This window comes from Petaurus breviceps, unplaced genomic scaffold (genome assembly GCF_028583685.1).
Source record: "Petaurus breviceps papuanus isolate PSGF00001 unplaced genomic scaffold, PetGlider_PUasm1.0 91023, whole genome shotgun sequence".
Lineage (NCBI taxonomy): Eukaryota > Metazoa > Chordata > Mammalia > Diprotodontia > Petauridae > Petaurus > Petaurus breviceps.
In genome coordinates, this window is record NW_027187398.1 from 2,287,889 (window position 1) to 2,312,777 (window position 24,889).

General features: G+C 37.0%; 1 protein-coding gene across 4 annotated transcripts in view; it reads left to right on the forward strand.

The window, feature by feature from the left end:
• Positions 1–24,889, forward strand: part of BRIP1 (BRCA1 interacting DNA helicase 1) — a 240,837-nt gene that overhangs the window by 193,979 nt on the left and 21,969 nt on the right. For all 4 annotated transcript variants that reach the window (XM_069078100.1, XM_069078101.1, XM_069078102.1 and 1 more), the window contains one exon: positions 1,714–1,835. In XM_069078100.1, the coding sequence (XP_068934201.1) occupies positions 1,714–1,835 (122 nt within the window). The remainder of the gene's footprint in view (positions 1–1,713; positions 1,836–24,889) is intronic.

Genomic DNA, 24,889 nt, shown 5'->3' on the forward strand with positions numbered 1-24,889 from the left:
CGCATTTATCTTAGGCACTCATTATAAATGGACAGTGAATTAGGCCCAGAATTGGATGAAAATCACAACCTCAGAGTTGGAAAGGACTTCAGACACTTACCAAGTCCAGCCCATATGTGAATAATATTGCCCTTTACAGCCTTCCCAACAAGTGGTCATCTAACTCTGCTTAAAAACCTCCCCTGGGAGGGGAAGGGGGACCTGTAACTTCCCAAACTAGTGCATTCCATTTTGGATAATTCTGTCAGGAAGTTTTTCCTTACATTTGCATATGAGAACATGCTTTATTGCATTGAAGGAATGGTGAAGAGTACCTTCATTGAGCCAGGATGAAATAAAGGTCCATTTAAAAAATATCAGTAGTGTTCAGACAATCTGGTATGACTATGAATCATGGAATTCTATAGAACAAGTAAAGCATCAGGTCATTTAAAGGACAGTTAAGGTTTATTTTGGGTGTAAGTAGTCTGCAGCATTTTAACAAGGAATTACACACATACACACACTTATACACACACATATGTAAAAGATATCTGGGAGTCGTACAGATGGAAAAAGAGGTGGGTTGGTTGTAAGGTAAAAGCAGGAGAACATGCCTAAATACACTACTGGTAGTCAACAATAACAAACATTTGTTAAGTCAACAAGCATTTATTTTGTCCTTACTATGTGCCACATGCTATGCGGAGTCCTGGGAAGATAAATAGAAGCAGAAAGAAAAACAGGCTTTATCCTCAGGGAACATGTTTTCTAATGGGGAAGGCAAAGCATCAGAGGAATCCAGAAAGAACAGAAAGAAGAGGAGGAGGAAGTGTTTTCATATACAGTAGAGGGAGTCAAAGACTTAGGAGTGGAGAAGGAATGAAGACATAGCTAGCCGGGACACCTTCCTTAAAATGGAGGCTCTGGGAGAAACTGACCAATCAGAGGAATGGGCACAATCCAGGGGGAGAAGTTGAGGGGCAGGAGGCTACTGTGGCAAGACAGAGGCAGTCCAGAGAGTCAGAAGTAGAACCCAAAGAGGATGGGTCCTCACGAGGTGATACCCAGATAACACCAGGAAATCTAACTGAAGACCTTCTCCCAATCAGTGGAACTCCCTGTGGTATTGATTTGTTGTGTACTCCACTGTAGACTATATGCAGGTCAGTGAGTTCACAAATCTATCCAAATAGAGTAGTGAAGTGGTACTGCTTCCTAAGTGTTCTATAAATTTGACTGATCATCTTCCACTCTAAGCCAGTGTTGGCTTTGGCTGCGGTAGCTCTCCACTTGGCAAATAGGGTAACTGTTTGTTAGCGGAGGTGGTTACTGTGCTCTTTTGTCCTTTCTGAGGATAAGTCTTTTGAACTGGTTAGATTTTTCAAGAAAATAGTCATGGAGTTATTCTCTTTACTTTTGTCCATTTTTCCTTTTTTTTTCTCTCAGAGTTGATAACTTGTTAAATAGGTCCAGGCAGAGCTGTTCTACAAGTTTTAAAGACAGAATACTTTAAATATTTTAAAACTCTGCAGTACATTATTATAATTTTATTATTACTTTATTTTATTTATATTATTATGTATTTATCATATATTATGTTGTATATTTATATATTATTTTACTTTAAAAATTTTTGCTACTCTAATTCTCAAGAGAACTGCTTTTAGAAGTTATAGGAATAGACAATCCCACATGTATTTCTTTTAAATAATTGTTCTCTTTTGCTTTAAGATGGTGCCCTCCTTGTAGCAGTTTGCCGAGGTAAAGTGAGTGAAGGTTTGGATTTCTCAGATGAAAATGCCCGTGCTGTCATAACAATAGGGATCCCATTTCCAAATGTGAAAGATCTTCAGGTAAGCTATCAAAGCTGTTACACGTTTTATTTGCTATAAAAATAGTTACCCTTCTTTGAAGCAAGTTATAGATTGTGTTTATAATCTCTCCTCATTTCTATTCATTGAAGAGCCTGCCCAAGGGAGTAATGCTTAAATAGCTTTAATTTTAAAAAATGTTAAATTTATGTAAATTTCTTTGGGGCAGCCAGGTGGATAGAACACCAGGTCTAGTGTCAGGAAGACTTATCTTCCTGTGTTCAAATCCGGCCTCAGACACTCCCTAGCTGTGTTAGCCAGGGCAAATCACTTAAACCCTCTTTGCATCTATTTCCTCATCTGTAACATGAGCTGCAGAAGGAAATGGCAGAGTACTCTTTGTCAAGAATACCCCAAATGAGGTTATGAAGAGTCAGACACATCTAAAATGACTCAACAGCAACAATAACAATAAATTTCTTTGTCTTTTAATGATTTTAGAAACCTGTCCTATTTGGAAGTGACTTTTCATTCACACTTTAAGGAAACCACAATTTTGTTAGTAATCTATATAGCTTTCATTAATAATTATTTTTAACGTCACACATTGGGAGTGGAAGTTAATATGCATTTTTATTTTATCCTATTTTGTTTGCTAGTTGGGTTTAAATCAAGAGATCATCTTATATACCACCTATTTAAGAGGCTAATAGGTGGTTATTATATTATATTTTTACTTAACCACTGATGAGCTATAAAGAGAACATACAAATATATGAACATATATTTTTTTTCTTATACATACCCTTTACTTTGTTCATTTATTTTATAGGATGTGGGGGAGGTGAAATCAGATCAATAATCTCAAGTCACACTTTGAGTGGGTAGCCTTGAAAAGTCATCTGGTTGGGGAGGATCATTTTTCTTCCTAGGGGCTTCCCTTTATATTTTTCTTCATCAGTATTTGTTTTTCTCATATTTTTGTTCTGTCTCCCCATATGAGTTGTTACTTCCAAAACATTACACATTTCTTTTAAAATTTCCAACAATGGGGCGCAACTAGGTGGCACAGTGAATAGAGTACTGGTCCTGGAGTCAGGAGGACCTGAGTTCAAATCTGGCCCTAGGCGCTTAACACAAAAACTAGCTGTGTGACCTTGGGCAAGTCACTTAGCCTCAATTGCCCTCCAAAAAGTGAAAGGAAGGAAGGAAGGAAGGAAGGAAGAAAGAGAAAGAAATTTCCAACAGTGAAAGTTTGTTGTTTATTCAATAAGTGTGAACGTACAGACTAATATTAAGGGTGGCTGTTAGTCCAGATAGTGATAAGGCTTTGAACTATGCAAGTAATTATGGATTCCTCTGCACTTGGAATAGGACTAGGAACCCATAATAAGCGTGAGAGGAAAATAGGGGCCATGTGCTCCCCTGTATCAAGGAAGTCCTGAAGAGCCAGAGATTTTCATCAAAGCATAGAAGGGAAGGATATCATAGGCAGCACACTGATTGACAACATAGGGCACCATAAAAGGCAACACTTCCAATGTGCGTTTGAGTCAGAGACCTAGACTGTGCCTCATTCCTCTGCATGTATGTGTATGAGCCCACATATACGCACACATACATACACACATGTCCCCTCCAACTTGGTAGACGGCTAACTTGCCAGCATCCCTGTAAGCTTCATAGAGTCAGGAACTAGATTTTATTTAAATTTTTTATCTCCCTAGGTTCTCTCTCTCAGAGAGAGTTCTCTCTGCATGCTGTAATAGCAATAACAACAGCCTTTATTTCTATAGCACTGTGAAGTTTGCAAAGTGCTGTAAACATGGTGTTTCATTTGATCCTTGTAGCAACCCTTTATGGTATGTGCTACGATAATTATCCCCACTTTATAGATAAGAAAACAAGTGACAATGTAGGTGTTTCATACAAGTTTGTTATAAACATTGAATTAGGCTTTATAGTAAAGAGTCACTGCTGTTGCTGCTGCTAGCCGTAGGGGTGGGTCATGGTGAGGAGAGATGTTTTAATGGCTTCAAGTTGGGACTGAGACATTAATTGTCCTTTCATTCACAGTTCTTTGCAGTTCAGTTCCCACCTTCCTTTCTAGCTTTATTTTGCACAACTCTCTTTCTTTAGCTTCATGCTTCAGGTAGATAGACCTTCTTATCCTGGCATCCCTTATTGCCCTCTCCCAGTTCTGCGCACTCAGTGAATTCCTCCCTTGGAGGCGTAGACTCTATCCAAATCCTTACCTTTGAAATCCTACTTTTCCTTCAAGGTTCACCTAGGAACCATTTCCTTTATTAGATCGTCCCTAATTCCTTAAAGGTTCCCCTCCTCTTTCTTTTTTCTTATGGAGTTTTTCTCGATTTTTCCCATGTACTTTAGTATATTTTTAATTCAATAAACACTTATTAAGTGCCTATTATATGCCAGGCACTGTGTTGAGCACTAGGGATACAAATACATGCAATGAAATGAAGAGATGACTGGCCTGGGCTCTCTCCTTAAATGAAGGTTTTGGAGCTCAGGGCTCCTCCTTCCAATCAGAGAGCACTGATGGGTAACTTTTCTTTCTAGACTTATCTTACATTACTCCCTTTCACAAATTCTGTTTTCCAGCCAGCCAGGCCTGCTAGATGCTTCTGAAGTCATTATACCATTTCCCATCACACTACATTCACACAAGCCAGCCTCTATGCCTAAAATGTACTCCCCCCTTATCTTTTTCACCTCTTAGAATCCTTACCTTTTTTTTTCTTAAAGTTTGTTTGTTTTTTGGAGCAGTGAGGAGAGGCAATTGAGGTTGACTTGCCCAAGGTCACACAACTAGTAAGTGTCAAGTTGTCTGAGATCGATTTGAACTCAGGTCCTCCTGACTACAGGGCCAGTGCTCTATTCACTGTGCCTTCTCGCTGCCCTCTTCCCTTTCTTCAAGGCTCGGCTCTTATGTCAATTCATCCCAAAAGCCTTTCCTGATGCTCACCTTTCCCAGCTTCCTCCCTGGTTATCCCTTCCTCAAGTTACTTTTTATTTACTTTTCTCTATACACACACTAGTAGCACAGGCAACACTACTGAGTGCTTCCAGAGCAAATTAAAATGTAATTGGCAAGTGCTTAACAAAATAAAAAAGAATACAGTAAAGCTTAGATCATAATACATTTTAAAACTCAGCCAATGTGCCTGTCTGCTGGGATGCAGATTTTGTGGCCTCCATTTCTATTTGAGTTTAATACCTCTACTTTGGGCAACTCTCTAATACTATAGAAGGTATCAATCTGAATTGGTAGAGGGAATTTTCTCACCCAGGAGTTCCCTTTTCCAATGATACAGGTCTAGTCTTTATCCCAAGTGCCTAGCATAATACTTTGTACATAGTAGATAATAAATGTTTGTGGAATTGAAAAACTGTCTCTGAACAAGCCAGGAAAATTGTTCTCACAAATCTCTCTCTATGCATTAACTTACAGGAGAGGAATAGTCTACTCTTGGTTCAGATCCTATTAATTTTTGATTGTAAAGAAAATTAAGATTATTTATTTAATAAGCTTAAATCTCTGGTTACCTTTGGTAAATTTTAGTTCTTTCTAGATTACACTGAACAGCTGATTAGAAAATGTGAGATATGGGGGAGGAAAGGTAGGATTTGCTAAGAGGAGGAGGTTCTAGTGGCAGCAGATAAAAAAATGAAATTGCCTGGGGACATTTAGAGCTAAAAAGGACTGGTGTATAATACAGTTCAGAAAAATTTCCATCAAAAAAGATATTTTAAAAAGTGGTCCTAGCAAAGTTGGATAAATGAGGTGTCATACATGATGTAAAGTGAAAGTTTCCTTACTTTTAACTGATTTGCCTACATGATGCATTCTCCCACATCTCATAAGCCTTGTTTCAGACCAACTTATAAGTAGAGCCAGAAATGTGAGTATGGAACTGATTTATTTTTGAGTGCTTCTGTTGAATATACTGATATGACCCTGTAATGAGAAATCCAGCACCTAGATTTATCAGAAGAAGGATAATTGTTATCTTTAGAGAAGGGCAATTTTTTCAGAGCTATAGATATTTTTGTGAAACAAAACACCCCCTTTGGGATCAAGTGTTGTTTAAAGGAATTAAAGGTTTAATTCACATTTTTCCTCACTGGAAATTTATATGCACTGAAGCTGTCTTAATAATTTGTGTTGGGGTTTGGGATTTCCTGGTGTGATGTGTTGTCCACTACCCAAAAGAACAGAAGCATATAGAACTCTATTTGATACTTCCTTCCATTTGACATTACACCAATGGCAAATCACCCCTTCATTCTATTTCATTGTTCTATCCAGATTGTCTTTTTCTATGAATGAATGAAAAAGCATTTATTAAGAACTTACTAATTTCCAGGCACCATACTAAGAACTAGTAATACAAATACAAAAGAAGAATAATTCCTGTCCTCAAAGAGCTTATATTTTACTGGAAGGAAAGAATATATAGTGTCTAGGGAAAGATGTTTTCATCTGGGAAGTCACAAGGATGGTGAATGGAGCCATAGGACAGCCAACTGATACCTCTTTTTCCCTTTCTCTTTTTCCTTTCTCTTTTTCCTTTCATCTTTGTTCATTTCTTTCCACTTTTCTTTGGTCTCCTTGTGTTTCCCAGGCTGAGAGTGCAACAGTTACACATAGGCCCCATCTCATTACTTATTAGCCTATAAGCTTTGACCTGACTCATTTCTGATCTGAGTTGGTTTATCAATCTATAGGCAGCCTAGTGCCCCCCTCCCCACCCCTGGGGGCTCACTACAACTAAGAATTCCAGAACTCAAGCAATCTGTCAGTCTTGATCTCCCCAGTATCAGGGATGACAGAGATGTTCCTCCACAGCTAGCCTGATACCTGTTTTAGAGAAATAATACTAATATATGCCTGCAACCATGAAACATTAGAGGCATTAGTTGCCCCTCCTTGGACATTTCCTGGCTATATGTTTACATATCTATTTGTGACTTCTGTTTGTGTCCACTGTACCAACTAATGCTGGGTATACACTTGTACACCCCAGGTTAATGGGAGAGATATTTTGTTAATACTTTTCTTACCATGCCAGTATAGTCTTTTTTCTGGATTAATTTTCTTCTCTATGACTCTGATTAGATAAATGTGACAATGTGAGCTATAGTTTTAAGAGGGTGGACCCACAAAGTACCTTGAACCTACTCCCTTTCAGGGCCCCTGTGAGTAAACTGAAGTAATACACTATACTCTGGCACTGTACTTCTGCTGACGTTGGTCTCATGGTCCTCATCAGGCTTTGTTCCACTGGATGCTGCCAGACAGCTCCATTGATCTGTTGGTTGCTTCTGAAACCAGTGTATGACCAGTCTCACCACCACCTAGATTCTGGTTTAGCTAAAATCTTTGGATAACCTACTGCTATACCATTTCAGAAAGTCTGTCAATAACTGTGTTGCATAAGATAGTATCAGGAGCCTTGCTAAATTAAGGTTTTCTATGTATACCTCATCCTTCTCTATTTGGCTACCTTAGTAAATTCCCATTAATCCATAATGAGTTAGGATGTTCTGTTTATGCTGTTTTATAGGAATGACTGAATATAACATAAAATTTTTGAAGAATTAAAGAGTAATAATTCAATGCCTTTATAATTTAGAAGAAACTTTAGGATCCTTTAATCCATCTTGGTCAGTCATTTAGCATTTATTAAACACTTACTATACTCCAGGCATCATGCCTGTATTAGGGATTCAAAGAAAGGCAAAAACAAGTTCTTACTGTCAAGGAACTCACAGTCTAATGGAGGAGACAACAAGAAAACAACTATGTACGAACAAAATACATACAAGGTAAGTTGGGGATAATGTCAGAAAGAAGCCTTTAAAATTAAGGAGGACTGGGAAAGACTTCTACCAGGAGGTGAGATTTAACTGAGGCTTGAAGGAAGCCAGGGAAGCTAAGAGGTGGAGTTGAGGAGGGATAGTGTTCTAGTCATGGGGTCAGCCATGGAAAATGCTCAGAGGTCGGAAACAGATTATTGTGTGCAAGGAATGGCATGGAGGCCAATCTTTCCAGAACATCCAGGAGGCTAATCTTCCCAGAACATCCAGGAGGCTAATCTTCCCAGAACAGCCAGGAGGCCAATCTTTCTAGAACAGCCAGGAGGCCAATCTTCCCAGAACATCCAGGAGGTCAACCTTTCTAGAACATCCCAGAAGGAGGCCAGTCTTACTGGATCAAAGAGCATGTGGAGAGGAGTAAAGAGTAGGAAGACTGGTAAGGTAGGAAGGGCCCAGGTTATGAAAGGATTTGAAAGCCAAATAGAAGATTTATATTTAATCTGAGATAATAGGGAGCTGCTAGATAGAAAGATGCTATGGTCAGGTCTGTATTTTAGGGAGATCAGTTTGGCAACTGAGTAGAGGATGAACTGAAGTAAAGAGAGGCTTAAGGAAGGAGGACCAGTCAACAGGTAGTTGTAGTCTAGGCATTAGATGACAAGAGCCTGCACCAAGATGGTGGCAGTAACAGAAGAGAGACGCTACTGAGGTAAAAAAGGTCATGACTTGACCACTGATTGGATATGGGTGACACAAGAGAGTGAAGAATGGAGTACAACACCTGTGTTGAAATTCTAGGTGACTGGAAGCGTGGTGGCACCCTCAGTAGGAGCAGGGAAGTTGGGGAGGGTGAGGAATATGAGACAAGATGGGTTCAATTTTAGATATCTATGAGACATCTAGTTCTAGATGTTTAAAAGGTAGCTGGAGATGTGAGTCTAGAGGTAAGAAGAGAGGTTTGGACTGGACAGGTAGATCTTAGGGTCATGTGTAAGGATGATCATTGAGAGCACAGGAGCTGATCACCAAGTGAAACAGTCTAGAGGGAGAAGAGAAAATAACCCAGGGCATAACCTTGGGGGACATCCACAGTTAGTGGACTTGACCTTGTTGAAGATTTGGCAAAGGAGACAGAATATTCAGAATAAAGAATAAAATAGAATGAAGTATTCAGGAAAATGAAGAGAGAACAGTATCATGAAAACCTAGAGGAAAGAGCATATCAAGAAGAAAAGGGGGATAAACAGTGGAAAAGGCTTCATAGAGGTTAAGAAGGATGAGGATTGAGAAAAAAAGTTTTAGATTTGGCAATTAAGAGATCATTAATAATTTCAGAAAGAGCAATTTCAGTTGAATAGTAAGGTTAGACACCATTATTGTGAACATCAGTTATCATTGTGTCCCTAACCCTTTTGATCATTTTAGTTTCTTGTTGTTTGGATTTTGCATAAATACTTTCCTTCCTTCCTTCCTTCCTTCCTTCCTTCCTTCCTTCCTTCCTTCCTTCCTTCCTTCCTTCCTTCCTTCCTTCCTTCCTTCCTTCCTTCCTTCCTTCTTCCCTCCCTCCCTCTCTCCCTCCCTCCCTCTCTCTCTCTCCCTTCCTTCCTTCCTTTTTTAGCATTTTGTGGTAGTAGTAGCACTGGCAGGGGTAACATAATGTGGAAAGGACACAGGATTTGGAGTCAGATTACCTAGGTACTAATCTTGCTTTTTGTTGCTGATAGCTGTGTGAATTTGAGTACATTTGCTTCTCTGGGTCTCAGTTGCCTCATCTCTAAAATGAGGATAATATTTGCAGTTTTCCTCCCAAGGTTATTGTGAGGCTTAAAGGAGATATTAGGTGCTATAGGCTACAAAGAAGCAGGGGAGTAATGGAAGATGAACTGTGGGAAGACATTTCAGAATGCCTGCCTGCACATAATAGATATTTAATAAAAGTCTTTTGAATTGAGTTGAAAAGATCTTGAAAATTTGGTAGGAGGATCAGCATCATTTACTTGAACTGGGGGAAAGTAATTTAAAGAATTTTTTATTCTCTTTTTAATATATCTGACATTTTTCCTTGAAGTTTTTATGTATAAGACACAGCTCCTAATCTTATGAAACTTAAAGATTTAAAATTTAGGAGGTTAACACAGACATGAAAACAATCTGTGACTGACAATATTGCATATTTAATCAGTATCACATCATAGTGATATACTTTTTCAGTAATCCATTATGTCATCAATGTGGGTACTTGATCCATCAGTGCAGATCACAATTCTCTCTACCCATTAGTAGATGGTTTTTATGATGTGACTGAAAAAGAAATTCATGATCTGGTAGCCAACTCCCTGGTGATGAACTTCTCTGAACTTACATAGGTTCATCTTTAGACAACAGACATACATATAATCCATTGTTTAACTTATACTCAAAGGATTTCCAGTTTGGTGCCCAACCTTTCTTGTAGTAAGATTTCTTGCATTTAAATTCTTTTTCCTCATCTCCCACTCATTTCTCGATTCTTTGATATCTGGTTTCTGACCCTGCCATTTGACTGGCCCTGTTTTCTCCAAGATTATTGGTGATTAATTGTTAAACTCATCAGCTTTTTCTCAGTTCTCATTCTGCTTGATCTTTCTGCAGCTCTTGACATTGTAACCCTCTTTTACTTTTGGACTCAGTCAAAAAGTTGCACCCAAGGACATTGCACATGTGGCCTCGAGGCCACAGGTTCCCCACCCGTGCTCTAAACTGTGTACTTCCCCCAAATGATCTGTCTCAAGGCCTTCTCTTTCACCCATCTCTACTCCTTCTTGATGACCGTTTCAGCATCCAATGGGTTTGTCATCTCTGTAGAGAGGTCACAATTCTGCACCAAATCCATATATTCAGCCCTAATTTCTCTCCTGTAGTCCCATCCACATCATCTACAATTTTCTGGTTGTCTCCATCTGAATATCCTATAGGCATCTGTACAAAAGAAAATTCTTTATATTTCCTCCACCACCACCCCATTTCTGCTAATGACACCACTATCCATCCATCGAAAGAGATTTGCAGCCTTACAACCTCCTGTGACTCTTGCTTCTCCCTCCTTCCCATGACCAATTGCCAAGTTGAGTCACTTCAACCTCCAACAAGATCTTGCATATGTCTTCTTCTCAGTCCCAGGGACACCACTCTATTTCAGGTTAGCCTCATCTCTTGCTTAAACTATTGCCATAGTCTTCTAACTGGTCTCCCTCTCATACCACTTCTCTAATCCCTCCTCCAATGAGCAGCCAGATTGATGCTTCTGAAACATAGATATGACCATCTCACCCTGCCCTGCTCAAAAGCTTTAGGGGCTCCTTATTGTCTCCATCATAAAATGCAAAATCTTTATCCTGGCAGTCACTTAAAATCCACCATGATCTGACTCCCACTTTCCTTTACAGGACTGTTTCATATTGGTCCCCTTCATACGCTCTCTATTCTAGCCAAACTGACCAGTGGTTAAGCGGTTCCCTATATGCTGTCTTTCATTTCCTAACTATGCATCATTTCACCTCCAGCCTGTAGTGCTCCTATGCCTTTCAGAAGGCCTAGCCTACAGGAGGTGACATCTCCTCCAGAAGGCCTTTCTGAATCCTCACATTTCCAAGTATTCTCTCCAGATTGAAATTATTTTTTTCAACATTATATAGGGCTAGGAACTGAGCCTGTGATTTCACTGGTATAGGGAACTCCCAGGTGAGGAAACTCCTTCTAGTAATATAAGTGTATACTTTACCTGAAACTTAATGACTTGGGGAATTGGTTCTTTTATTTTTTTTATTGAATTAGATTGTTCCTTGGGCACAGATATACATTTCATTGCCTTCTCTATAGTCAGAGACTTTCTAGCAAGTCCAAGTAAGCCCTGTCAGAGCTTTCATTCTCTTGGCATAGCCTTTGAGACCTCAGGATTACCACTATGCCAGAAGGAGGAATTGGAGTAGGATTTCAGTAAAGGATGTTTTAATGAGTTGCTAATTTGTATATTACAATACTGTAAAGACAAATGGAGTTGGTAAGGGTGTGAAACCTCCCTCTCCTGTTCCTTCATATCATGTTTTTTGTAAGGTATTTCAAATAAATATTTATAAAGTATTTAAAATATCCATAGTCTTGTTTTCATAATCTGTAAAATTCTAATTCTATGAATCTGAAATTCTATGATTTCAGATAAAACTAAATTATTATAGGTTAGTGCTTTGTACAGTATTTCACTTTTTCTCCTAAATTAAAGCTGTACTATAATAATTCACAGAATTTATTTTCACATAAATATTTTAATTGTGTATTTATAGTAGAGATGCGTTGTATTGGATAATTAGATGGTGTATTGGATAAAAAGTTGGCATTGAAGTCAGAAAGACCCAGGTTCAGGTTTTCCTCTAAGACATACTGGCTGTATGATTCTAGACAAGTCACTTAACCTTTCAATTCTTTAAGACTCTAAGTCACACAAAAGGTTCATTGGTAGGGGGAGTTTCCTCACCTTAGAGTTCCTTGTACTAATGCAATCCCAGTTCTAGATCCTATCCCTATTGATAGTAGAAATGAAAAAGACCATCAATGCATCATTTTCTTCCTAATTTTAATTCATAGTAAAGATAGCTACTATTGGCTACTAAACATGTTAGAAAAATTAGACATGTAGAAACTAAGGGGGCAGTGGCACCAATTTTATGGTCCAAAAAAAAAAAATCTCTTCTTAACTTTGAAAAATCAGGAGGTAGAAGCAAAAATGAAAAGAAAATTTTAAAGCACTAACAGAAGGCTTTGGTATTCTCAATAGTAGGACTTGGCTATTAGAGAAGCAGGAAAATGTATTTGAGAGCCAAAAATATGACTTCTTTGGCTGTGACCAGGATTTCCTCTGCCCACCTTGGGGACCAGAAAATAGAGGTAGGAAAATTTGATTTTGGAGCCAAGTGTGACTTGTTTAGTTCAAGTCATAATTTACTGCTCTTACCTCAGGGACCTGAAAAGAAAGAAACTCACTATGAAATGTTGATAATGGGCAGCTCTGAAGTGCAGGCATTAAGCGAACTTTCCCAGAGAGGATTTTTTCACTTCCACCTTTCCCAGATGCTTCTGATCATTCTATAGTAGAACATACTTAATCGTATAAGAGTTAAAAAGAAAACTTTGCACTAACCCAAAGTTGTGTGTGTTATGTGCGTGTTATGTGCGTGTGTGTGCACGCGCTTCTGCTTGTGTACTGTTTTTTCTTTCTCTCTTCAGAGATAGAGGGGGCGATGGCCAAAAAAGGGGAAGAAACTGAACCCTTTTTCATGAATAAATATGAGAAGAAAAGCAAAACCTTAAAAAACTAGATTTTTCTAAGCAATTAAGATTATAGTGGTAACAAAGCTGCCCTTTTAATGAACATCTAAAATAAATCCCTTAGCCAGTCAGTATGATCTAACTATTAACTACAAAAGCCTTCACCTTCATATTTCAGGCAGGCACCTCTCAAATTGGTGCCATGTACATGATTTGTGAGCCATGACGAGACACATCATTTTATATTTTCAATTTGCTTTTCATCTCTTGGCCTTAGCATAGTTTAGTGGTCTATATAAATATTTCAGCTCCTAGGTTGATGTTTCTTTACCCCTCTGATGAGAAAATCACAAAAATCAAGGCATGTGGCTGACACAATATAAACCCCAAATATGTTGAACTTGTATGTTGAATTTATTATAGAACTTGGTGGTTGTACTAAGGGGCTAGAAGGATTCTCACAATAATTAAAACTTAAGCAGAGAAAAAAATAACACTGAATCTTAAGTTTTGCATCTCATTTTTCCTTTAGGGGAATATCATGTTTATAGTTCTGTGGATCCTAGTAATTTGCAAAACTGCCTTTTTTTGACTTCTACTTGAAAAATTAGTGAAATGAGAATTCAATTAGCAGATTAGCTCTATTGCTGCTGAAGAAAGTATCCAAATTAAGATTTCTTTCTCAAATTTATTACCTTGTTACATTTAGAACTTTTCTTACTTCAGAAAATGCTTGACTGTTTGACTTTGTTGCCTCTCCCAAATGGTTTCTTTTACTTTTCTTATGGTTGAAAAACACAGGCCTCTATTTCAGCTTTGTTGAATTAGCTTTTGGCTTTATAGAAAGCCAGACTTTCCTAGAAAAAGGACACTTATGTAAATTTATTGAGCCCTGTAGGTGGTATGCCATTTTACAAACTGCCTAAACAACAAGGCCCCTACCCCAAAGGGCTTACAGCGTGCTAATAAGATACAATACAGATGAAACCTGGGCCTCATGGTGTCAAAATATTGTCAGATGATGGTTTTGGCAGCATTTGAATTCCCAAGTCAATTAGACTGAAATTTCTTTTTAAGGGAAACCAAATTGTTCCTTCATTACTCTTTCTGCTTTGACAGCACTTGCTATTGTGAATATTCATGAGAAAATGAACGAGAACTGAAATACAGGGCCTTATTACATCAAGACAACATTAATAAGTATGTACTAGTAGTAGTCCCATAAAAAGCCTAATAAAACAACTTCTCTTAGTAAATTCGGTTGTATTTCCTTCATTAACAACTAAATCTTTTAAAATTTACTTTTAACCGTGGAATATTAAAAATCTTCAGGCTAATTTTGAGAATGTCAATATTTTCTACATAATTATATTGTGTATATGTATATATGAGAATAGTTATATTGTAATATATGTAAGCAGGCTACAACCTATTACCAACAAATGGTCCCATTAAGTACAATGTGTGTGGGACTGGAAGAGAATAACGATAGCAAAAGTGTTGTCCTGGTATCAGTGAAACATGAAAAGACCCGGAAGTCCTGTAGGGCTTTAGTTTGTTCTCTATAAGAGATTATCAGGAAGACATGGGAAAGAATCGGTGCAGTGAAGAGAGGCATAAGGATTATGATTTGCATCCAGTGCCCATGCCTGGGGAACACACATCTCGTGAATATAAACATGTAAGTCACAGTCCTATAGTAGTCAGATTTGGCTTTTGTTATCAGTTGAATTTCCTAATTTGTTGGGTCTCAACAGGTATTCAGAGATTAATGAGACATTTGTGCAAAATTGTAGGTGTAATTGTAAGATGGAGAAAATGTTCCATCCCTTTTTTTTCTAAGTGACTATAGTGATTTGTCCCCTTTAGAGCATGATGAGATGGAAAGGACATGGGACCAGACCTGAGAAGACATAGCTTCCCTTTCTTGTTCTACTTTTTAATGGCTGGGTGAATTCAGAGGAGTCACTTCACCCCTCTAAGCCTCTGTTTCTTCAGAGTTGGGTGCTTTGGGGCAGAGAGTAGGGAGAGAATAATTATTATACCTGCCCTTTGGGGGTCCAAAATTATCCAATCTGCAAGAAAAGCCACTGAGGCAGAGCTCTGAACCATTAGCACTTTACTAAAGGTCCATGGTCCCCTCTAATGATGTGGACCTCATATCTTCCTCACAATCTGAGATGCCCCCTTTCCTCAGGGCCTTACTTTCACAGGGCTTGATACCCAGACACTCAGAAGAGGCAAAGTAAAGTAGAGGTTCTCATTGATAGATCTTGCTTCTGACCCTCCAGGAGGGCCAGAAATGATATATCAGCATGGGTATTCACAGGATGGACAAGGCAAGGGTCATCTCCACTGGCTAAGTGGTCTTAAGATGGGGAAGACAAGGGTCATCTCTGCTAAGTGGTTTTAAGATGGGCCCCTCCTCATGTTGGGCAAAAGAGGGTGGTCCGGAAGTACAAAAATAAATTGGGGGACTTTCCATATTATGCCAAGACATCCCACCCATGCTGAATTTGGTTATTAACATTCTTGTGGTTAGGGAAGTGAACTTCGTAACTGGTAAATAAGTAGTGAACAGTGAATTCATAGGTTTTAAAGTTTGAGGCCTACTATAAGAAAAAATCTATCTCATCTAATTATCCCTATATGATATAAATAAAATATGCATTAGTATATGTTATTTTTATGTTAATATTAGCTGACTAATATAAATTAGCTGATTAATATAAACTGACTAAATGTATATTACTAGATGAGTATATCACTAATAATTGCTAACAATCATTGCCCCTGTGGAATCACACTGATCTGATAAATGTTGATTGGGACAAAATAGGGGCCTAATTAAAATCATCTTTGTCACCTTCCTGACTCACAGGTTTTAATTAGAGCACTGTTCAATAAACTTTTTTATTATGTACCCCTATCATTAAAAAAAAAATTAAAGCACTCACTTTTCAATACATGTATATTTATAAGTCATGTATAGTACTACTGTACAAATTAATATTATATACATCATAAAACACAAGTAGAAATTTTAAAAGAATGAGATAAAGATGAAATACCATTTAAATAACATTTTATTTTATTAATGGTACAAAATCCTTTTTGCTTTCACTAAAATATTTGCTAATGATAATTTTTAGTAAGTGATGTTATTGAATTACTTCATTATTTTCAAAAATCTTGGTTTAATACTTTGTGATACAGGCTTTTAGATTAGAAGGTCTGGTTCTGAGTTGAGTTTATTTTGATACTGTCGGAGATGAATAAGATATTTCACAAGGATGCTCTTTGATCAGAGTGGAAGAAGTGCGTCATTGGCTGCATGTACTACATTGTGATATTTATTTTTCAGTCCTGTCCACCAGTTCTGCAAAGGTTTTTGTTGAAATTCACTTCATGAATTTGCATTTTTCCTGACATCAAATAGTTGTTCTTACAAACTACTGAGATGTTACATTTTTAAATCTTTTAATAAATGAGTTCAAAACTCATTAAAGCTATCTGGAATTTTTTAAAGCAGGAATGAAAATTCTGTTTCCATGTTTTTTAAGGATACAGGTGAAAATTAATATACATAAGTGTTCTAGCATGTTCTTCCCTCATCCCAAGGTATCATCTTGCACATATGTTAGGGTGCATATACTCCACTTTGGAGACCAATGGTTCAGAAGATCTAATGAAATACTGTATACAAAAGCACTTTGTAAACTATAAAGTGCTGTTTTATCTAGGTGAAGTGTTACTATTGTGATTATTATCTTTTAAGCTTTTTTATCTCCTCAGAGCACCAAAGTTATTTTTTCAGCTGGATCCCTTTTTTATGAACAGCTTTGCCAAGGATGTTATTAAAAACAGGTTCCAAGCACATTTTGTGACTATAAAATTTTAAAAGTAGCTTAAATTTTGTTCAACTACCTAGGCTAACAAATTATATATTGACCTTGGACAGTGAAAAATGACAGGTACCAAAGCATTGATCCCAGCTTCTTATTCCCCTTAGTAAAGAATCCATAGAAAATATTTTAGTAATTCGTCTTCTCCCTTACTGTACCAATTTTTCTCCTGAAATATAAATCTTCAGACTTGTAGACAATGATTGGGGAGGGGGAGGAACATATTGGGAAGGAATAACTGCCAGTGCTCTAAGTTCAAAAAACTAAATCTTTAAAAACATATGTACATTTTGACATTTTTTTGGTGGTTGACTTAAGACGGTTAACTATGTTAGACAAGCTTTAGAGAGCTATATCTGATGAAATTTGTTATTTAGTTAAGTCTTTAGATAAATATTGCAACAAACCAAAACTACTTTTTTACTTTTTGCTGGGTTGCTTTTCTATTTTAGAAGAATTTCCAAAGCAATTTTCTTGTATTTATCTTGTCCTTAGCAAGTAATGGTGACCTTTAGGTTTTTACTTTCCTGTCAAAATAAGTTGAAGGCTTTAAAAGTGAAGCTATCACCCTGAGGACTTGTAAGGATGACTGACACTCACCACTTCACCTTAGACACTGTCACACTGAGCAGATGCAGCAGCTTTGTACCTCAAGGGAAATGGTTTGATTTTTTTAAAAATTTATTTCTGCTTCACTGGAAAGAGATTGAATGTTTTCTTGTGAGGAAGGTTTTGGTTGCATTAGATTTTAATCAAGCCACTTGTTCAGAGTTCCTTAAAGCCTACAAGGCTGAGATGAGTAGATGGGCCTGGGGTGAATGTGCTACATGATTTGTCAAACTATAAAGCTTCAAGTTGTCCAAGATACCACAAGCTATACTTGACATCACTGAAAGTGTTCAGGGGTTGTGACTTATATAAGCCTTTTTCTTACTCTTTGTCATTGGGACTAAGGGTTGTATTGCTTTGGGGGTGAATTAAGTGCTCTACAACAATAAGGCTCAGAGACTGCATAGTTGGGGGGAAAGATGTCTTCATGTAAGGTTATTTTTTTTAACTGCTTCTAGAAAGATGCTTTTGGAAATAACAGAAATCTAAATGGCAAGGGAGATATAATCTCATTTGGTGACTTATGAAAAAAGTGTTTTGAGTGGTTATTTCATATTCCCAAGCTGGGCACCCTTTCATTTCTCCCTTGTACTTTCTCCTAAAATACCCTCCTTCCACTAATTCTCCATGACTTCATTATAGTTTTGCCTGTCTTTCTCCCTTGATGGTTTAATTTTGGTAATTTGTCTGTGTGGAAGTCTGTTCAAGAGCTAGGATACATGCTTAGCAAATGGAGGTCCAAATATTCAAGGAGTTATTTGAATAGAATGATATTGAGGATCCTACTGGGGGATAGATTGATTCACTACCTGAGATAATTGTACTTACTTTTCTAACTCATATTGATATGCCTCTGTGGAAGGAGCAATAAATATGCTAAGGCTATATCCCATGCAGGCTAGGGTAGTTTTTCCTTAAAAGATATTGTAACCATCCTTGAGACTTAGATGGTCCAGAGCACTAAGGCTTATTTGATTGGATTCCTGGTGATGAAGGTACAAAAACCAGAACACAAGAAGTCAGAACCTCCTCTCTCAGCCTTCTGACTAGCACACAACACACATGGCCAATACAAAGGTAGGAAAGCTGCACTCAGATGAATCAATAGAGTAAGTATGCTTGCAGAGAGTATCCTTTTCAGGCTGCTGCTAAATAAACTTCCATTTGTTAACTGTGAAATGGTTTGATAGTGTTTGATTTTGTTGCATTCTTTATCCTCAACTACCAGAGAGACCTGAGTCAGTCCTGGACCACAACAGCATCTGTGCTTTAAAAGCAAAGCAAAACCTTAGGAGATAGCGAGTTGAAAAGTAGCCACTACTACAAAGAAGTGATTCTAACGCTGGAATTTCTGAAGGCAAGTGTACTTAGAATACACATGCCAAGAGTGTAGAGTCATAAATACACTAGTCAGTCAATAAATAGTCAGTAAACATTTATTAAGTGCCTCTTATAGGCTAGGCCAGTACTGTGCTAAGCACTGGGGATACAAAAAGAATCAAAAGACAGTGCTTGCCCTCAAGAAGATCACAATCTAACAGATACTAATAATTGCTAACACAGAAAGAATTTATTAAATCCTGACCCTCTTTGGGGTATGGACCTATTATATTGCTCAATAAATGTAAGATCACTATATGAAAGTCAAATAGAAAAAGTCAAGTTTCAAAATGATTAAAACAAGGTTCTCTGGATAGACTTCCAGCATACAGATTTTTATTGGTATCATAAAAAGCAACCACTGCATGAGATATATTGAAACTGATTTTATAAGCTATTCAATGTCCCATATACATATCGATCAGCATGGCAAAAGTTCTTTCAGTTAGGGTTTTTCTTTGTCCTAGCCATGCTATTTATTAGATGAGCTGTTCTAACTAGCTTGTCTTCTTTAGGTCTGTAGACTTTAACTTTAACTCTTGTAGCCCAAACACAGAGTGCAATCCGAAAGGATGTTATGGTCTGTGGCCCATATCTAAGTAGCCACTAACACTGATGTAGGATGAGTTGGATTCAGAAATATAGAGGGGGAAATTACCGTCACCTAAATTCAATGAGTATTAAGTGTTTGCTATAAAAATGAATATTGTTCTTGCCCTCCAGCCGCTTATGTTTTACTAGGGAAGACTATGTACACAGATTAGTAAGTGCAAAACATACACAGAGAAAATACAAAGTAATTTTGGGAGGAGGGGAAACCAATCATTAATGACTGGGGGAATTAAGTAAGGCCTTGTGCAGGAGATGGCACTTGAGCTGACTCTTGAATAGCTCTAGAAATTCTAAGGAGCTGAGGTGAGGAGGGAGAGCATTCCAGGCATGGGGCAAAAGACCATGGAAAGGTAAGAGGCAAGAGATAGAATGTTTTGTGTAGAGAACAGCAGGTAGATCAATGTGGATGGAGCTTAGAATCTGTAAGGGGGAATTATGTGAACGAAGTCTGGAAAGATGGGTTCAAGCTAGATTGTGAAGGGCTTTAAATACCAGAGAAGTTTGTATTTTATCCTAGAAGAAATGTATAAGTAACTGAAATTTCTTAAGTGAGAGAGTGACACAGTCAGATCTGTGCTTTTAGGAATAGCAATTTGACAGCTTTATGAAGTTGAGTTGGAGATGGGAAGACCAATGAGAAATTTATAAGAATAAGATATTAATTAATATTTTAAATGTGGTGGTGGGTTTTTTTGTATTAATGTTAAAAAAAACTCTTGCCTTAAAGTCTTAATTATGAGTTTGAAATGATAGCATTCTATTTCTTATGTGACAGCTTTACACAAAGGCATGTATTACTGAAATCATATTGCATGGTTATGTGAATATATAATTTTTTTTTTTAGTGAAAACAATGTGATTTGAGTATGGCAAGAGATAATTAGGACCTGAACTAGGCTGGTAGCTTTGTAAGTAGAGATAATAAGGGAACAAATGTGAGAGATGCTCTGAGAACCAGCCAGCCCACACAGACTATATATAGTGTGAATACCAATGTGTGTTTGAAGATCAAGTTATAAGAATAAATTAAAGTTCATCTGGATCTGGACCATCCGTATTTTATGCTGGATAACTTGATCGAATTACCACAGTGTGTTTGCATGTGCTTTTTACTTGGCTCTTTGCAGAGTGAACATGCTGAAAGCAATCAGTATTTAATGCATGTCTTATAGTATCAGTTTCCCATCACATTTGCTTCCCTTGATTTGAAATGTTCAATTCTGTTGGATGTTTTGCTCTAAAGACATCTTAATGGGTTTTTTTCCCTACATTTTAATGATTTTTTTCCTACCTACCTCATCAAATGAGTTAATGTATGTGAAGTGCTTTGTAACCAGTGCCATATAAACTATTTTTAGTATTAATAAATGTTAATATTAAAGAAATAAAGAAAATAAAAGCAGAGAGGAGTTTTTTTTATCATTATAATAAAAAAAGCATTTATTATGAAGCTTTTTCTTTCTTGGCAACAAGAAATAGTTTTGGGTATCAGCTGTGTTCCATATAAATATAATTGCACATTAGTTGGGATCGACCATGTTCAGAATTGGAGATGCTTTTTTTGAGGGGATAGTATTACATTCTAGCTGTTAACCTTGGTTTTTTGGTTTTTGTCTTTGTTTTTGTTTGCTCAGTCAGCACCATAGAGATACAGAATAAAGTTTATTCTGCTAGTTTTTCTATCAGAGGCTGCTTTTCATCCAAAGCAGCCTGTGTGTACATGAGCTGTGTAGTAATGTCACTTTTTCTTGGCCTGCAATATTCTGCTGCAATATGCTGGTCATAGTATCATAAGTCAGGGCCTAATCTAACAGAGAAAGTAAGTAACAATTGAAAAACCGTTCCTGAAGTGCTTTTTTATTTAAAAGGGAGCCTGGCTTGTTAACTCTTGGCAGAAACCCAAGGTTTTTTTTTTTTCCATTTTAGCAAAATATTGTACTGTATTTGGTTAAAGTGGTGCCGGAGAAATCTTGAAAATATGCCAGATGAAATAAAACCAGTCATATTCTTTTTATCTATTTAAATTATTCCACATATAAGCTCTTGTACTGAGTTATGCCTCTGACCATTGGAATTTATATTGTGATAGTTGCACTGATAAATGTGTTTACACTATGGCGATATGGAGCAGTAAATGCTCCTAATGCACGTTCTCCGTCTTCCAGTTTGGGATTGCTATAAATGTTTGGGTTTCAGGCCCTGTACTTTGGCGAAAGATAAAACTGTTCTTCATGAGTGTCTGCTAGACAATGTGTTTATTTTTACTGAAGCAAAGTTTTCTTAATACTTTTAATTGGTAGGTTTAACTGATTTGTTTTTTGTCTTATTTGGAGCATTGAACTTTTATCTTAAAGTCTTGCTTATGATTAAAGAATGATAGCATTATACTGCTTATGTGGCAGTTTTACAGGAAGGCATTTATTACTGAAATCATATTACATGTTTATATGAAAGAGCACAAAATCTATTGTCTTTCAAGATGAGGTGGCTCATAAAATGAAGTGACAGATTTATAGTTCTAGCCTGTATTTGTCACACCATTTGTTTCTCTTTAGAAGCTATTAATTAAATGTATAAAATAGTGTTCTTGTACATAGCTACTATTGGGCATAAAACTGTTGGTTATGACCAACTTAAAAAGGTCCAATGCAGGAATTGTGCTGTTAGTGGAATTTGTTGACATTATAACCATCCTAGCCCATTAGAATTATTTCTCTCATTCCACCCCTTACAGCCATGATGTTGGTTATTGTCATTGCTCCAAGTTCATAGAAGATACATTTTAGGCTCAGAAGATTTTTTTTATGTGACATGAACAATTTTACAGGTTAAATTATACCTCATAACTCATATATTTGTACCTGGAAGGGACTTTAAAGGTCATCAACCCATCTCCCTCATTTTACAAATGAAGAACTGAGGTCTAGAGAGATTAAGTGACTTGCCTGGGATCTCACTGGTAGTACATGCCAGCAGCAGGACTTGAATCCAGATCTTTTAACTTCAGATTTGACATTATTTCTACTCTACTACATGGAACTGAAAACTCTTCATTTATATTTTGATGGTTTTCCCCTCAGTTTTGCTGTCTCTTACATAATTCTGTAAATACGACCTACTCTGCCTTGCCTGACTTTTGTTGTTCTCAGGGGCTTCACTTCTGCTCGTGTCAATCATGTGGACTTTAGATGTGGACAGATTTTCACTGCTGTCAAGAGACCACCAAATTCAGTTTGCTTTTCACCTCTCATCAACATCTCACTGGTCATCAGAAAGAAAACAATTTTATGAAAGAATGCATCACCTAATCCTTATTCTTCCTGGGCTGTTGTAACACCCTTCAAAAAATCCTCACTTGGTAGTTTTATTTTGGGGTTAAATCCCTCCTGTAGAATTATACTTTAAAATAACCCTTTATTTTAGACAGGACTTATCAAGTACATTTGTAATGTAATATTAACTGTTCTAAAAGGTCATCTTTCCAAACTGAAGTCAGGTAAAGTTTAGGGTGTTTACTTTATGTCAGAACTTAGAAAAAAACGTTCACAGTTAATTTCCCATAGTAGAGAATGTCTGTTTCATTAAGCATTAAAAGAATCAGTGGTTAACAGGTATGATGTTGTTAGACTATATAGCTAATGTAAATGTGACTGTGACCTCCCAGACAGATCAAAGACTAATTTCTCTGACAGCTACAAGATGGCAGAGCTTGCCATGGGCCTTCTGCTTCTGCCTGTTAAAGGTATTTGTCTGGAAAGCATGCCTGATAGCTAAGAATATATTTTTAAGGATGAGCAGGTAAAAGTAAAAGGCTGTCTTTTGACATTTTAACTAATCCCTTATAGCCTATGGTTTACTGCACATTTAAAAGATTTGCTAGCAGGAGAAACTGGCTTTTTCACATATGCAACATGCCATTTTGAATTGGGCGTGGATTTTGATGCCTGATATAGCATAGTTAGACTATGAAATAGATTCTGTTTCCATTAAAATGAGATGTGCTGGCCTTTCACCTTACCTAGTCTAACGAGGTTTCTGTTTAACCTTCAAGTGCCTCAACTCATCATTTAGCTCCAATGGAAACATGACCCTTAAGGATGACTAGATTTTTTTATGCTTTATTTTAAATTATCTCATTACTTTTATAATAGTTAAAAAAATTATATATACATTACTCTAAAAGATTTCTTTTTGAAGACTAGATAATCTTCATGAGTTGCTATTGCCAACAACAGCCAAAAAAAACCAAAACCCAAAACCAAAATAAACCCATCTCTTGGCCAGTCTACTGATAATGAACCTCTCCCACCTTAGCTAGGCTGCTCTGTCACCAACCCCATCATTAAAACTTTTCCAGATTCAATGGACTTATTAGAGTGTGTGTACTATTGACATTGTCTTTGAGAACTCAGAGTTCACTCTACTCCAAGATGAGGTTTAGTGGAGTCTGATTTACAAAAGGTTTTTGAAAATATTCAAGAAACAAAATATAGCCAGTTGGGGGCAGGATATTATAGTCTAATGTAAAAGGAAAGCCTAGGAAAATATAAATTCCCTTGTTTGTTCCAGAAGCTGCTGTATAATTTCTGGCTACTTTATAATCATATACTTCAAATAGTAACTGTTATCAAAGGGAAAGTATCATGTATAATAGGGTCATACTTAGTCCATCAGAGTAGCAGGACACTTTGAAAACCCTTAAGCTATTGCTGCTGGCACAATACCTATTGATACCAAACTCCTTCAAGGAAAACCTCATTTGAGAAACCACTTAAATTACATTGTGAGAGGAAGCCAGGAAATGTCTTCAAAACAACTGTAGTTCAATATATGAGATTTTTGCAAATGCAATAGAATCTTTTACACACACACAGACACACCCACAGAGTCTCTAATCTTTTAACATTCCCTCATAGTTCTTATTGCTGAATACTCATTTATGTACATTCTCTAATATGTAGTTTAGAGTTTTTTGTTTTCTAAAGCACCATGTCATTTAGCATTTGCACAATATTGCATGGAAACTCCTCGATAGCACTTAAGGGGACATGTTTCTTCATTGAGTAGTTGACTTGTGACTAAACAAATTTTAGATCTATGAAATCAAAGTAAATTTATTTTCTGGTTACAAAGTTTGAATTGGTAAATTTGACAGACAGCTTTTTAAAGGGCATAAGAACATAATATAAAATTTCTTACCCAAATTCAAGTTGAAAGTTACCTGTCAGAAGCAGTTAGGAGTCTTCTGTTTTCTCTCTTGAAGCATGTTCTTTTGGTTGTCAGTTTAAAAAGGTTAACACTGTACCGAAGAACATTGACATGCCTTTCTTTTTTTACTTTGAGTAGTTTTGCATCTTGTTAAAAAACAATTGATTCCAGTGATTCACATCAAAACTAGAAACATTTTGCAAGGAAGCAGTTCTTTTGCATCTGTAATTAGTCTTA